This window comes from Eubalaena glacialis, chromosome 17 (assembly GCF_028564815.1).
Source record: "Eubalaena glacialis isolate mEubGla1 chromosome 17, mEubGla1.1.hap2.+ XY, whole genome shotgun sequence".
NCBI lineage: Eukaryota > Metazoa > Chordata > Mammalia > Artiodactyla > Balaenidae > Eubalaena > Eubalaena glacialis.
The window spans coordinates 89140725-89156974 of NC_083732.1; the positions used below are offsets into that span (position 1 = coordinate 89140725).

The 16250-nt window shown below is 63.3% G+C and overlaps 1 protein-coding gene across 1 annotated transcript; it reads right to left on the reverse strand.

Moving 5' to 3' along the window:
* Positions 1-1769: 1769 nt before the first annotated feature.
* On the reverse strand, positions 1770-15620 carry ZFTRAF1 (zinc finger TRAF-type containing 1). Its single transcript, XM_061171417.1, has 4 exons — positions 15246-15620; positions 6399-6637; positions 5570-5781; positions 1770-3991 (listed from the first exon to the last, which is right to left on the reverse strand). The coding sequence occupies exons 1-4, from the start codon at positions 15603-15605 to the stop codon at positions 3600-3602; spliced, it is 1203 nt and encodes a 400-aa protein (XP_061027400.1). The 5' UTR covers positions 15606-15620; the 3' UTR covers positions 1770-3599.
* Between the last annotated feature and the right edge of the window lie 630 nt (positions 15621-16250).

A 16250-nucleotide genomic window follows, 5' to 3' on the forward strand; every position in this document is an offset into this window, starting at 1 on the left:
GGGCTGTGTGTTTCAAAAAGAACCGAGCGCGGTCCTGCTTCCTCAGTGTGCACGCCAGTTTTGTATTTCTGGAAAACTCAGCGTGCGCTTGTTAAAACTGCAAAACCGTCTTGTGCTAAGAGGTAAAGGGAGCAGGATCCGGGCTCGGAGCGCTGTGACCAACCTCTCAGCTGCAGAAGATCGGGGGTGTGGGGAGCCTGGGGACCTCTAAGTACCCGTCCTTTCCCCCAACCCCTGCCTCGAGAACCAAATACCTGCCGGGCCTCGGGGCTCTCAGTCCCCACCCTGCTGCGCGGCCCTGGGCCCTAGGTGTCAGGGCTTGCGCCCCAAAGTCCCCAGGGGAGGCCCGGAAGGAGTGGGAGATGGGCAGTTTTATTTCCTATGGAAATGGAAACAGACCCAATGGGGTAAAATTCTCAGCCAGTGGGTAGGCAGCAAGGCCTACCCGGGAGGGAGCGATGTGGAGGGTGGCTGGTCCCCAGGTCCAGGGAAAGCTGCAGGGGTGAGGCTGAGGCTGAGCTGGAAGAGCAGCAGGAGGGCCTCCTCTTTGCCTCCTGAAGGGTGTGGTGCTCTCTCCCCCTCCCTCCAACGCGGGATCCCAGGAGACAGGACAGGAGGCCTTGAAACCAAGGTGGCTGCTTGGCAGGCAGGCTGGTGAGGTGCAAGGGGCACAGTGAGAAGCAGGGTGGGGATGGGGGAGCCGAGCCAGGGAAACAGAGACTGTCTCAGCAGAACGGGTGGGACAGCACCTCCCCCGAGAGCCTCTCCCCCTCCAGCACCAGCATTCACAGGACAGCCCAGGTCCTGGGGCCTGATCTCCCTTAAGAGAGGACCCAACTTCTCTAGCCTTGGCTTCCCCACTGATCAGACAGGAATGCGCATATGAGGATGCCAGCAAGAGCTGAAGGCCTGGGGTGGGGAGGCTGCAGGCTGGGGGCCAGCAGCTGACCCCTGGCTGGGAGGCTATCAGAGCCCAGGGAAGCCCATCCATGAGGCTGTCTGCTTGTAAGGAAATACAAATAAAACTTGGTTTGGACCTTTTTCAAAACTGTAGTTACATACAGAAATATCCAAAGAGACCACAAAAGCAACATAATATGTTAAGTCGTTTCCGACAGCGGTAAAAACACCTCTTCACTCCTCTCTTTAAAAAATTTTTATTATTATTGTAAATGTCTCACTTTGGGCGTACTGAGAGATGTAGTGCTTAAAGGGAAGTGTGGGGGTGGGAGAAGGGAAGGGGGGCTGGCTCGACCTGTGCCCCCAGGCCTCCCCCAACCCTCGCCAGCTCAGGATGCCAAGGTGGACCGGGATCCTGGAGACAGACTGCTGGTGTCTTCTCCTTACGACAGGACTGGGACATCCTCCAGTAAAGCAGTGACTCCCAGTGAGATGACACAAGGAGGTTTATGGCGCCAGCCTCCAGCGATGGCCAAGAGCGCACTGCAATGTCCCAGAAGTGCCCGGCTCCACCAGGCTGTAAGGCTCAGCTGCTGAGATGACTGTCATAGGGCAGGGCCGTGTTGGTGGATTAGCAGTCTTCTTGGGTCCCCCCAGACCCACACCCCTACAGGGAGGGCCTTGCCTGGGTGCCAACCCACTCCCACGCACTCACTTGGACAGCTGGAACTCGAGGGCCATGTGCCCCCAGCCGTGTGTTCCAGCAGCTGAACTCTGACCCTGGTGCCGCAGAGCGCAGCCCCTCCTGTCCACCACCCCCCCCCCAACAGGTCTGCCAGCCCAGCCCCGGGGGTGCCCTCCTCCTGCCTGGCCCTCTGTGGCAGCCACACACCTTCACCTGCCCCACCCAGGAGAGCTGCCGGGGGCCCGCCCCTCCGCTTCCTCAATCTCACACAGGCACCCAGACACACACGGACCAGGCAAACCCACCCCTGTCCTGGCCCCCCTCACAATATGGTCACTTTGGAATTGACAGAGAGGGTGTCCATCCCCAAGAGACCCAATAGGGTGACAGGGAGCCATCCATACACAGAAGACCTGGCCCGTGTTGACGTGAATGTCATCCTCTGCGCCTACAGGCAGGCAGGGGCAGCCTCTGAGGGCAGTGGTACAACACCAGGGTGTGCCTGGGTCAGATGCCCACAAGGATGGGCTGGGGCTGGGGTGGGGTCTTTCTTTGTGGAGGGCAAGCCAGGCTGAGTCGGCCTTGCAGGATGGGACCCCCGCCAGCCCCATGCCCTGGGTGGGGAACAGGGGCCCCGCCAGCCTGGGAGGGCTGCTTCGTCCACTAGGAACTGGCTGAGGCTCGAGCTGTACCCCATAGCTCCTTCACTCCCCTTCTCAGCTCCCCACCTTGAGGGCCAGGAGAAAAAGGAGCCCCCAGAGACAGGCCAGGGCGGCCCTGCCCACTGAGCCTGCAGAGCCCGGGCAATAGGGGGCCAGGCCGGCAGGGGCTGCTCCAAGCACGGGGTGGGCCTGGCTGGGGGGCGAAGCAAACAGTTCTTTGGTATTGAAGCAACGAGAAACTATTGCAGAAGAGCCTTGTCTCCTAAGCAGGGGCCGGAGCTCTCCCTTTCCCAGTAGGTCCCAGGGTCCCGGGATCCCCAGGCAGGGCTCCTTCCCCCTGTGAGGCCTGCACTTGGGCCTGCTCACCGCAGCTCTGGGGCAGGACTGCAGGACCTCGGGGGGCCCACCTCCCTCGGGTGAGAAACCACACTGCCCAGCGCTGACTTCCATGCAGAGCCCTGGATGCAGGGCCAGCAGCTGGTCCCTGAGAGCAGCATGGGGGCAGCTGGACCACTCAGACCCTCACACAGCCAGGACTGCTCACCGCCGGCAGACCCCAGAACTCTCCTCACAGCCTGGGGACACTGAGTCCTTAAGGCTGAATACAGAAGATAGATTCTCTCTTGCTCAATTTGCATTAACTTGTAGAAGAGCCTGTAAAGGGTTTAATTTTTTCCCTGGGAAGAGACAGAAAATCACCCTGCATTCCGAAACGTCTGCTGAGCCCTGGTGGCCAAGTCCTGCCTCCCTGGAGTGGCTGGGGGTGGGATGTGCTGGAGATAGTGAGAGCCCCGACCCCGCCCGTTCCCCTGCCCAGGCCTGTGACAGAGGGGGCAGCGACTCCAAGTCTCTCCTGGGGCGGGGCACGTGAAGGTGCAGTCACAGGGATGGGCGGGCTCTGACCCTTGGCCAAACCGAAGACCCCATTCTGTCCAATTACAGCCACGCCTTCCCCTCGAACAAAACAGAAAGTAGGAAACAAGGGTGCCTTTTTAATTGCAATCAAATATGCCGTCTGAGGTCAGCGCCCCCGAGCCCGGCCCAGGGGCCGTGCGCAGCCCCGTGTGCGGCCCAGAGCAGGCACGTGGCCCGCTGCGCGGTAGGGGCCGGGGCCAGGCTGCCGTGCTGCGCCGCGCCCCTTGGGTCCCCGAGCAGCGTCTCCTCTGCGGTGGCCCGGCCTCCAGCGCCCGGGACAGGGGAGGTGGGGCAGAGGGCGAGGGGGGCGCTCCCACCTTCGCCCACGCATGCAGACGTCCCAGTGTTCGCTTCTGTTCCTTTTCCTTCTTGGCTGAGATGGGCGATGGCGCCGTGAAGCCGCTGCCGGGCAGGCGTGGGCAGCGCCACGGGGCTGCCTACTTCTGTATCTGGAACAGGAAGAGCCGCAGGTTGATGTTCTTGGCGGCCAGCAGCTTGTTGCACTCCACGGAGTCGACGATGGGCAGCGGCACGTAGTCTGTCTCGTTGCTCTCGTTGGTGAAGACGAAGTGGTAGATGACAGGGCTGATCTTCACGTCGTCGTACGGGCCCTTGAGCAGCAGGAAAGAGCACTCCAGGGGCGCCGTTACCTTGCTCTTGAGGAGGAGCTGGAAGGACAGCGTGCGCTTGCACGACAGGTTGGGGTTGCGCTCTGAGTCGTTCACGCGCGCCTTCAGGACCCACGTCTGGTTCAGCACCGTGAACCGCGGCGTCTCATAGTACAGGCGCGTGATGAAGTCGTCCGTGCGGTACGGCCGGAACTGGACCTCTGTGGAGACAGACAGGCCGGGGAGCCGGCGGTCAGAGCAGGCAGGGCCAGGGGCAGCGCCTTCCCAGCCGGCCGAGGACACGGGCTCGGCCAGGGAGGAAGGCAACTTACCAGGACACAGCGGGCTCTACTTGTCACAAGGCAAATCAAACGCAATTATGGCAAACGGAGGCGCACGCAAGCTTTGGGGAAAGAACTACGAACAGAAGTGACACGCGTTAGCGGCAGGGAGTCCAGAGGCTGCGAGAGGTGAACGGCCAGCCCCGCCTGACCCCCAGGTCAGGTGAGGCCTCCCTCCTCACCCTTCCCCGGGGCCCAGCAGAGGGAGAGGCCCCGCCCAGGGGGCCGGGGTAAGCAGACACACAGACAGGATGCAGTTCTGTGAACAAGTGTACTTTATTGGTTCCGATACAGAGCTGCCGGAAAAGCCGGCGGCCGGGCTGGCGTGTTGGGCCTCGAGGCGGAGTGCCATCGCGTGGCTGGTGCTGGGCTCTGCCGGCCGGCCGAAGGGCCCATCGGTCAGTGGGCGACTGCCATCACACAGTTCTCTCAGCAGAGCCCGTGGCCCACGGCTGGCGAGTCCCTCCACAGAGGTGGCCAATCCTCCCTGCCCGGCCACGGCTGCAGTCACGACGCCTCGGTCCACCCAGACTCTCCAGGCCTGGCCTGGACTGTTTGTGACACAGTGCCCACCGGGGCAGCTGAGGCTACGACTAACCAGCGGCCGTGGTCTTCTGCTGCGGAGACCCCGGCCCTCGGCCTTCTGGGCCCCCACAGGCCTCCACCTAGCAGGTCCAGTCCAGGCAGCACGGTCTGACTGGCTGCCTGTGACTGCCCTCGGCGCTCTGGGCCGGCCGCCTGGCGTGGGCCGGGCAGTATAGGGCCAGAGTACCCCCAGCAGCTCCAGCGACAGCAGGGGCTTCTTGCTATTGTGTGTGTCTAGACCAGGCTCTGGCCTGACTTCTGCTCCCCAGAGTGTCCAGAGGCAGTGGCGGTGGCCAGGAGAGCCCAGGAGATCCAGCGGGCCTGAGTGCAGTCCAGCCTGCCCATCCCTGGGCATCCACTCCCAGCTCTGCAGCTTGAGTCAGGCACCCTCAGCTCGTTCTGGAACCCCGGCCCTGACCATCTTCTCGCTGGCCTCAGGAAGCCCGTGGCCACTGCAGTAACCGCCTGCAGGTAGGACCTGACATGACGAGTGCTCTTCTTGCCCCTGGCTCCGCAGGGCAGGCCCTCAGCTCCCAGACCCCCCCCCCAAGACACACCCACCTTCCGGTTAGACCCCAACTGTCCCAAGGTTGTGCAGCCCCTCGCGGTGAGGACACCACTTTGCTGGGGTAGCAGGGCCGGGGTGGGGAGGACAGGTGGGAAGGGCCTCTGTGAGAGCCATGCAGGTGCCTCCAGGGTCCTGCCCGGCCCCTCTTCTCCCTTAGATGTCCTCCCACTCACCAGGAGCTTGTCCAGAGCCTGGCCATCTGGTGCAGCCTGTGCCACTGCCCAGACCCCATGGCTCCCCCGGCTCCCGGCCGCCGGCCCCACCCCCAGCCTGTGTGGCATGCAGCGGTCAGCAGGGCGCCTCACCTGTGTAGCCAATCTTCTCGAAGCTGAGCAGGCTGAAGATGCTGTTGTAGAGCTGCATCTCCTTGCGGTGGCTCTGGTCCATCTCGTCCAGGATCTCCATCAGCTCGTTGCCCGTCTTGGTTGGGTGGGCACACGCGGCCTCGTGCACTGTCAGCTCATGGAAAGGGCCGTGCCATGGGCAGCCGATACGCTTGTACTTGCACTGCGTCACCCTGGGGAGGAGGCGAGCACTGCGGTCACACCCGCGCCCCGTGGAAGGTGGCTGTGCCAGTGGGCCTCCAACCAGCCCTGCTCACACAAACCACTCCCTGAAGGACATATTCCCCACATGCCGGCCCTCAGGAAGGGGTCAGAGTGCGTGAGAGCCTGAGAAGGAGCAGGGCATGTGTGAGCTGTGCGTATGCATACCCCCTACACCCACTGCCACGGGGCCTCTCTCCACAACGGTCCTGGGCCCCGCGTGGCTTCACTCCAGGGGAGGCTCGGCAGCCTGGCCCCCTGGAGGGGGGGATTGGGGTGCCAGTGCCACCATCACGCTGCGCTCCCAGAGCCCCTGTGCTGGCCACACTTTCCTGGCCCAGGGACACCATGGACAGTCTCTAAGAAAGAAGCCACCACACAGCCACAAAGAACCCTGGAGGGCCAGGGTAATGTTCAGACGCTTCCAGTTGCAGATCTAAGCCCCCCAGTCTGTGGAGCCTCCCGCCCACCCCCTCCACGGCCTGGGCCCTGAGCAGCTTTGCACTGACCCGGCCCTGTGAGGTTGCCGCTGGGTGGCGTGTGTGGAGCCAAGCCCCTGGCAGGCAGGCCAGCCAGCCCAGGTGCTTACCTGTCCTGGCACTCCTCTTTCTGGTGCCTCTCCAGGAGGGAGCGGGGGAACTGGCACAGGCAGAAGCCACACTCAGAGGGCAGCTCGCTCACGGCCTTCTCCACGGCCAGGTTGCGGCAGCAGAGGCTCTTACTGATCTCGCAACGACAGTTGGGGCACGTGGCTTGCTCCTCCTTCAGCCGGGCATCTGCTAGTAGGTGGATAAAACAGCCAGCGCACATCAAGTGACCATTAGTACACTGCGGAGAAGGAAAGGGAGATGAAGCTCACGGACCTGCGGGACCGCGCAGATGCGCGCCCGCCCCACTGCCGGCCCCTCCCAGGGGCTGCGGTGCAGGGGCCGCGGGCAGGCTGCTGCCCGACAAGCACAGGCTGCCACTCCCACTCCCGAGGGAGGGCCAGGCTGTCCTCCCGGAGTCCCGTGCACGCGGCCAGCAGGGTCCCCATGGAGAGGGCGGGTCTCGAGGTGGCCCTCGTTGGCAGCAGAGGTTCGGGCTCTTCACTGTGGTGGCCCGCCAGCGGGCACTGGGTGGGCCACACGGGGGCTTTTCCCATCCAGGGGCTGGAGACTGTCCCCAAAGTCCACCACAGGGCCTGATTCAGGGACACCCACGGAACATGGGCTCTCGGCCAGCTGCCCACGCCGAGGCGGCTGCACCCTCAGCCTGGCCCCGCCACTCCAGCCTCCTGGGCCTGCACAGGTGAGGAGGCAGCTGCCACCCGCCCAGTGGGGCTGGCTACCTGGAGGGGACCTTCCCAAGGGCTGGTGGCACAGAGCCGTGGCGGGCGGGGAGGCCCACTTGGCCCAGGACAGGGCACGTGGGCAGTGTGCGTCTGCAGGAGCGTTGCTGGCTTTGGGCCTAGGAGCCAGGCCCCTCCCTGGCTGAGCCTGCGGATCCAAGGCGTAGGCGATGCCGTCGGCGACCTGCCCCTCCCTGCCGGGGGTCCTGGCGTGTGAACAGTGGGCTGCCGGCTCAGCTACCTCGGCTCCGTCACTGGCTCCACACACCTCCTGAGCACCCACTTGGTGCCCTTGAGACACACGGCAGGCTATGGGTCTGGGCCTGCAGGGGCTCACGGGGCTGGGGGAGGAGAGGCCCACACGGGAACCAGAGGTGCAAGAGCAGACAAGCTGTGTCCTCCAGGGCAGACACGGCCGTCTTGGAGCCCGGGGAACACTGGTGAGAGTGTGGGCCCCCTCACCCGAGGGCACCTATCTCCATTGGGAGACGCCCAGTAGCTGAGGGCAAGTGGGCAGGCAGTGCTTCCACAGGCTTCCTTGGGGCCCAGGACCCTTTTGCGACTGGGATCCAGTGTGGTAGAGGGATTCACAGGGCCACTGCCAAGCCACGCCTGCACACGATGGGGTCCTCGGTAAACACCAGGGGTCCGTGCACCCTGAGCTGAGGGCTGCAAGAGGCTGAGTGAGCTCTTAGCGCCTGCGGGTCATGCTTGGGGTCCAGTGAGTGATGGGACCTATGTGCTGAGGACCGATGCGGGGGCCGGGGACAAAGGCCTCAGTCACAGGATCCAGGTCCACACAAACACCCTAGATCAGCTGCACTCAAATCTCAATTTCTAAGTCAGGTCAAAAGTTAAGATGTGCGAGACGAGGAGGGGGCTGGGAGGGGCCGGCCAGCGCCTTTTCTGGACACACAGCCTGGCTGGGGGTTGTGGAGCGAGGCTGGTCCCGAGAGCGGCCAGGGAGGAAAAGCAGTCTGCCCCGTCCACTGCCCGGGGTCAGTGGAGAAGCCAGAGACGCGATGAGTGGAGGAGAGGGTAGGGGGACACGGCACCATAGGCTGCTGCCACCCTGTGGGAAGCTCAGACCAAGAGCCCAGGTCACACGTGTTCTCAAAGCCCCGCCAAGGGCCTGAGCCCAAGAGGGCCTGGCTTCACCGTGCCACAGCCCCAGGGAGAGGATCGCTGTGGCTTCTAGAAGGCAGAGAGGAAGCAGTACATGGCGACCTGACCACTCAGTCACAGGAGGAAGAAGCGGCAGGGCCCCCGGAAGTGAGGCCAGACAAGGAAGCACCAGGCTTGCTGAAGTCCCATCCGCTGCCTAGCACCCCAGTGAGGAAGCCAGGAAGGCCTGGGGACCCCACACTACTCTGTGTGGCCAGCTCTAGTTCTAGATGCCCCAAGGCAGGGCTGTTGCTCTCTGCTGAGGCCCAACCCAGCTGGCTTCTCCTCTGTCTCCGGTGGCCCAGCCAGGGTGTGGGCCTGCAGGCGAGAGACTCGGGATGGAGTCCTGGGACTTCCTGAGGGACCCGAGACTGCCAGCTGTGTGACTGCCCACTCCCAGCGCTGCCCTGAAAGCCCACTGCTCTGGAGCAGAGGGGGTGACCTGCGCGCCCCCCTGGCAGGCCTCTCCTCAGAACCTGGGCGCCGCAGGAGTTCCCAGGCTCCAGGGCCAGTCCCCACCCCACCCTCCCAGAACCTCCAGACCCAACACAGGCTCAGGTACTAGGGCACCTGCCCTCTGTTGGGCTCTGGGGAGGCGGGGGCACTGCCCCTCCAGCCCTAACCGCTCAGCTCCGAATCGGGACACGGCTAACCAGCAAGGCGCTCCAAGTGCTGCCGGCCTGCCAAGGGGCACACGTGGCTAGTCCCTTACCGGCCACCCAAGGGGCGCTCTCTGGGTGGACACCAGGTGGCCAGCCTTGGCCCCAGCACCTACCCAGCCCAGGCAGTCTGTCCACAGCAGGACAGTCACCATGCTCCAGAGCCCTCCCCACCAGCCAGGCTCCCCCTCGGCCTCCAGAGCGAGACCTAACTCTGCACGCAGGCCTGGCCCAGGGCCTCTGCGGTGGTCGGGCTGGACTGTACCTGCCCCAATTTGCCCATCCAGAAGCTGGGCCCCAGAGGGCTCAGCACAGCATTGGCCATACGCCAAGCCTCTGACAGACAGCACAAGCCAGGGCAGTCGGAGTGCCCCACGCTACGTGCCAGGGCCAAGCCCCCGAGAGCTTGGGCAGTTCCAAGGAGCAGTTCCTGCAGTGCCCAGGATGGGCTGCCTTCCCCCCACCTGCCAGGAAGACCCTAGAGACAGGGAGGGCTACGGAGGGGGCTCCACGACGCAGGACCTTGTAGGGCCTCCCAGGCCCTCCCAGGACAGATGCTGGCCAGACCCCACAGGTCACCAGCAGTATGCTCTGAGGCTGGTCACATCCTTCTCTGGGCCTCAATTTTCTCCGGCACAAAAGACAACAGGGGGTGGGGAGGTACTTCCCTGATAACACAGTGGATAAGACTCCGTGCTCCCAATGCAGGGAGCCTGGGTCAGGGAACTAGATCCCACATGCATGCTGCAACTAAGAGTTCGCATGCCACAGCAAAGGAGACCACGAGCCGCAACTAAGGAGCCCACGTGCTTCAACTAAGGAGCCGGCGAGCCGCAACTAAGGAGCCCACAAACCACAACTAAGGAGCCCGCCTGCCACAACTAAGACCCAGCCCAACCAAATTAAAAAAAAAAAAAAAAAAGACAACAAGGGGACTTCCCTGGCGGTCCGGTGGTTAAGACTCCGCGCTTCTACTGCAGGGGGCACGGGTTCGATCCCTGGTCGGGGAACTAAGGTTCTGCAGGCCGCCCGGCGCAGCTAAAAAAAAAAAAAAAAAGGCAACGAGGACAGGACTGGCCTTATTACGCACTGAAGAGGTAGGATAGGACCACCAGTGTGACACACAGTGGCCAGAGAACTAATGCCTGGCACCACACTCATCACCCAGCAGAACCCAGCTAGCCCCTCATGCAGCCCCTGCCCGGAAGCCTCAGGAAGGACTCCAGGCACAAGCCTGTGATTTCAACAAAACCCCCTCTCCCTCTCTCACTCCTGGGTTCCCCAACCCCACCAAGTTGTGCCCCAGCCCAAGCCCCTCTGCAATGGCCCAAAAGTGGGCATTTGTCCCTGCCCCCAGGATGTCGCCCAGCAGCCCCTCCCCCTGCCTGCCCAGGGCACCCAGGCCATGCAGGCCAGGGCCTCTATCTGAACCAGCTTCCCCCTGGGGGAGCTGAAGGAACCGTCCGGACTCTTGAGGAGGAGCCCTGGCCCCTGGGCCTTGGGACAATAGCAGGTCTTAGAAAATGCCCCCCAGCTTCTGGGGGCCAAGTCCTCAATCAGTAGGCCTTTTAGGCCTGGAGTCCACAGTCCCCTCAAACCCTGGGGTGCCCCCCAAACTCCGCTCTTTACCACTAAAGGAAGGCTCAGCACCCAGACTCACGTGAGCAGCCCAATCTCCAAAGCACAGGGGAGGGTACCCACACCCAAAGTGCCCCTCAGCCGAGCTGGAGGCCCCCCTTCACCAGGCCCAGCAGGGCCTCACGGCACCCCACACCCCTGCACACTCGGCCTGAGGTTTCCTTGACCTCTTTCATCAAGGGGCCTGGAAGGGACCATGCAGGGTCTGAGACACACAACTGTCTCAGGGGAAGCCAGGGCTACAACCTTCCACCAGGTTTTGGGTTTGAAGTTCTGGGCCAGCAGTTCCTGATGTCACAGCACCCCGAGACTCGGGGACTTGGGTGGGGACCAGTCAAACCTGCAGTCAGGCTCTTGCTCAGAACCCAAGTGCTGCCTGGATCAAAAGGTAACTCAAATGACAAACCACCACTACAAAAAGCACAATTTCTCATCTCGTCAGAGTCCAGAAACTTGCTCTTCCCTCTGCCCTTGTCTTGGATAGCTAAGCAGACATGTTTTCAAAGCTTTTTTCTCAAAGCATGAGCCAGCCATAGTCTTGGAGCTGGGGAAGAGGATCCCAGGCCATGTGGGTGGGCAGCCCCATTAGATTCCTTAAACATCATCTTGAACAGAGTCTGCAGCACCAGGCAGGTCGACAGATGCCAAGACGGCGCACTTGGAAGCTCCCCAAGGCGGGTACCCACATTGGCCAGGACACAGGCAGAGATGGAGCCACCCCTGCTTCCTGGGCCTTTTACCCACATGGCTGCCAATGAGGTAACCAAGCCAAGTGGGCTGAGCCGAGTCCTGGCGGGCACAGGAAGCGCAGCAGGACACCCTCAATCCTCCCACAGGACAGACGGCGTCAAGTGCCCAGGCAGGTTGGGTGGGACAGGCATCCTGTAGCAGGGAGAGAAGACGACCTCGGTGCAGGGGTGCTGCCTCAGTGGGGCCCACGAGGAGCAGGAGTGGGCAGGGGCAGGGACGGGAGAGGGCACCCCGGCAGCAGGGGCATGAGAGCAATGGGCTGAAGCGGCAGGGCTCAAGTCTGAGGCAGGAGCAGTGGGCAAAGGGGCCAGAAGGCCAGTTGGTGCCACATACCGTGACAAAGGCCCCCTGACTACTTCTGTACCCCAATGGGGGTCACAGGAGCTTTCCTGGCTGAGAACCAAGTTGGGATGGGAGAGCTCTGCGGCCCCTCCCTCCAGATGTTGGTCTGAGGCTCAGGGCCTCAGCTGACATTAGCGGGGTCAGGGCCAGGTCTACCTTGTGTGAAGGGCTGGAGGAGAGTCCCAGATGGGGTCAGGGAGCAGGCTGTGGCGGCAACGATCCAGGCACCACCCACTGAGGCTGTGTTTCCCCCAAAGAAGGCAGACGACCCAGGTCACATCGCCCTGGGGCCACAGGGCTGCATTCAGAGCAGGTGCCAGCACAGCTGCCGATTGCCGGCTCCAACACAGAGCTCCTATGTGCACGTCACTGCTGCATCCCCGGCCCTCCTACCCCTACCTGGTTGCCCGCTGCCGTGCCCACCCAGGACCCTAGAAGGTGGCTGCACACCTTGTCAGGCCAGTCACCAAGAATACACCTAACATCCACACGGAGAACATCAAAGCCAGCACCTGCCGTACCAGCTGCAGCCCTGCCCTGACCTGACCTAACGCAGGTCACGGTGAGAACCATTTGCATGAGTGCCCTGGTCTGACACCAGAGCAAGAATCCCAACCCAGGTGGTGTGATGTACTGGACCCATGGTGGAGCCGACACTGTGGGGCTCAGATCAGGGAGCAGGTGACCAAGCCTAACCATGCAGCCCGTGTCTGCTCTCACCACCACCCAGGCTTCCCCAGAGGCACGGAGGTAGGGGCTGCTGGCCGGAGAGCAAGCTCTCGAGTTACTGCGCACCCAGCCACATCCAGAGGCCCATGGAGACGCCCCTGCTGCCCCAGTGCCAGGCACAGCATGGTCACTGGCTCTTCTCCTCACCCCAGAACTGGGTACCATCTGAAACAGCCCTCAGATGCGTAGCACTGCTGGTGCTTGCCCCGAACCACGTATCCTGGTGGGGTCAGACAAAACGTTGCCTATAGGAACACAGAGCAAAACATACCACATGCCTGAGGCAGGTCCACCAGAGACAGCCCGTCAACGTGACTCACCAAAGAAGGCCAGCAGAAGTGGAGGGGCTGAGCCCAGGCCCAGAAGCGTTGGCGAGCAGTGGGCCCCAACCAGGGACACGTAGAGCTCTGCGTCCTCATTTCAAGGCAGCGCATGTGGAACCTATGCTGTCCTTGACCAAATCATCCTGGGAGCAAACCCAGCTCTGATGCCAACCAGGCAATCGGGCAGGCCTCCAGGCCCATCTCGATCCCCCCCCACCCAAATAAATGTCCCCATCCAGGGTGGCTGTGAGGGTAATGCGGACCACAGCACGCAGCAAGGAGTCACCAAGAAGCCTTCCCTCGGGCCCCTCACACCCCAGGCTCCAGGGTGGGCACGGCTGTGCATCCATGCCCCATGGGCCCCCATCACACGGCAGGTCTTCCAGCAGCCAAAGCGAGTTCTGACCCGTGGCAGCGTTCCAGCCAACCTTTCTAGGGCCAAGGGCTCTCCCACTGACCACACGCTCTAAAGCTTTCTCCCAGCCTCTAGAGATGAGAGGGAATCAACTCCCTGCCAAGACCAGGGTGTCACTTGGGAAGAATGAAGGTGGGGCAGAGGGCTGGTGCCAAAACCCACAGCTCAGCATTGGTGGGCTCTCCTCACTCAGCGGGCCCGTTCCCAGGGAAGCCACTGAGCAGAGCCCACTAGGCCACGGGGAAGGCCACAGGCCAGGTGGCCCAGAGCCTTCATTCCCCATCAGAGCTGCTCAGCCACCTGCCTCCTGCCGGCCCAGAGCTCAGCTCCCAGCACGGTACGGGCCGGTTTGAAGCAGCCAGGCTCAAAGGCCTGGTCACCAGCGGCTCCGGCCAGAGGCAGAAATGCAGCTCTCTGTGCTGAGTAGACCCAGAGCTGGCACCACATGGCCTGTTTTCATGCCAGGTCCATCTCCAGCCCACTCACATGAGGAGAGATGAAGAACCCCCTAATCCCCCTGGGACCCCCCCCCCAACCATTGGCTTGGCTTCCTAGACTCTCACTCAAGGCCCAAGGAAGGAAGAGTGTTTTTGGGAAGATCAAAACGTCGTAGGCAAGCAAAAAAGGCCAGAGAAAGGACAAGTCCTGAAGTGCACCCCCAAGGCTGAAGCGGTTATGAGAAGTGCTACCCCAATTTGCACTGGGCCAGGAGGCCTGTGGTACTCCTGAGCTAGGGCCTCTGGCCAGGAGCTTCCCAAAGCCCAGGAGGGTGGGTTGAAAGCCAGTGTCCTCTCCCCAAGGAACTCAACCCACTTCCCCACCAATGCCTCTTCTCTCTCCATCACCCAGGCACACTGGGATCCTCCAAAGCAAACTCATGCCAGAGCAGGAAGGATCTGGAGATCCAGAGGCTGGGGAAGTGGCAATTCAGACTAGCCTGCACTGTTTACTACAAAAATGGCCCTCGCACCACAGCCCTCACTCTGCGCATAAGCAGGGGGACGAGGCCCCATCGGCCACGTCCAGCTCCTGTAAATGCAAACAAAGGTGACAGTGTACCTGTTTCATTCCTCAAAGGGGCTGGGGGTGTGGGGGTAATCAGAGATGGGGGTTGACGTGGAGACACACACAATGGAGAAAGCAGAACGCTGCGCAGTGACCCTGGGACCAGAGTGTGACCCTGCTGCTACGGGGTGCACGAGTGAGACTCCCTGGGCTAAGTAAGTACCCTCTCTGGCAGCCCTGAGCGGGTTAAGGACTCTGAGTCCAGCCACCAGGCTGGCTCTTCAGACAGAAAGGAAGTGGACAGACCTCCTGGAGCACCGGTAGCCTAGGAAGCCAGGCCTGGTGTGGGGGAGGTGGGATGTGGTAGGAGCCCAGCCTGAGGCACAGCATGTCCAGAAGGCACTGGATTGGGCTGGGGCAGGGGCTGGGGCTGGAGAAGAGACCCAGGCTGTGGGGCTTGATGTGGGCAATTCATCTGGACCAGGAATGAGGGGAAGGGGTGGGGGAAGGCAAAGAGGTGAGCCCCTCCCTTCTCAACTTTCTTCCCAAAAGGAAGTGACAAGGGAAGGGGATTCTTCCACACCAAAGGGTAAAAGGATACAGGATGAGCAGGAGGATAGGTTTGGGGGGGTGTGTCTGCAAAAGAACTGAGAAGAAACACTTGAGGAAGAGCAAAGACCAGGGACTCCCGGAGCCCAGGGAGCTCAGGGCTGCGCGGAGCTGGCTCAGAAGTGGGGAGGAGCACGGGCATCTCTCGCCAGCTTTCTCTGGGGTCAGCTTGAGGGTGGGCTGAGGAGTGCTGAGAAAGGGGCAACAGGGGAACCTGGAAAGAAAAGGGGCGTCCAAGTGGGAGACAGGAGATTCCCATCAGGAAATATGGGCAGTCACAACGAGAAAAAAAAGGAGGTTCAGAGCAGGAAACAGGAAAGTTCCCAGAGGACGAGAATGAGGAGCTTCCGAACAGGCGCCAGAGTCCCACCTCTGGGCCCCAGGGCTCTGGCCTGGCCTCCGAGGAGACGCGGTGCCGGGGGCCCGGCCGCGGCGAGGCTGGAGCCGAGCCGGGTCTGGCCGGCGGCCCTACCTGGTACACGGAGGCCTTGGGCAGGTCCAGGCAGACCGTGCAGCACAGAACCGAGTAGAGCCGCTCCTCCAGCTTCCCGCTGCCCGCCGCCGCCGCCGCCGCCGCCGCCTCGGCCGTCTCGGCCGCCCGTAGCCGCTTCTTGGGCGGCGCATCGGGGTCGCCCGCCGCCTCCTGCAACTGCCGGGCACCGGCCAGGCCCGCCTCGTCTGGGACCCCGGGCCCCGCCGCCTCGCCCAGCGCCGCCGCCGGCCCCGCAGACGCTCCGGCCCCGGCCCCGACCCCGGCCCCGGCCCCGGCCGGCACGGCACCGGCAGGCCCCGCGGCCGGGCCGCCCCCGCCGGCCTCCTCGGCGCCGGACATCGCGGCCGGCCGGCCCGGCGGGCGGGTGCCGGCGCGCTCCCGCGGCTGGAGGTTAGGGGCGCCGCGCACTCCCTCCGCCCTCTCGCCGCCGCCGCCGCCGCCGCCGCCGCCGCCGCCGCCGCCGCCGCCGCCGCCGCGACCCCGCAGCCCCGCTCCCTGCGCCGCCGCCTCAGTGGGTTCGGCCCGCGCGTCGCCCCGCAGCCGCCGCGGCCACCGACCCCGGCGCGGCCGCCATCTTTGTTTTCCCTGTGCGCTCCCCCCTGCCACCGCCTACGCCCCCTTGTTCTCTCAATCACGTGAGCCGAGCGAGGCCAATGGGAGGGCCGTTCGGGGAGACAGCGCGACGGCCAGAACCAATGGGCGCGCGAGGGCCCGCCCCTGCATAAGGTGGGCGGGGCCCCGGGCGACCCGCTGAGGGGCGATCTTTGGGGCTCGAATAGTCCTGGCGTCAGGGGTGAGCGCGGTGCTTCCCGCCAGTCCGGCCCGGGACCACACGCCTTGGGTGCCCCGGAACGGAGGGCAACCTTGGACCCCCACGTCCAGATGTGCCTGCGCCTTTGTCCCCGGACACCCAGGCTAGCGTGCGCGGGGCTCTGGCCTGGCTGGCCGGAGCGAGAAACTGCCGGCCACCTCTCCCTCCTGTGC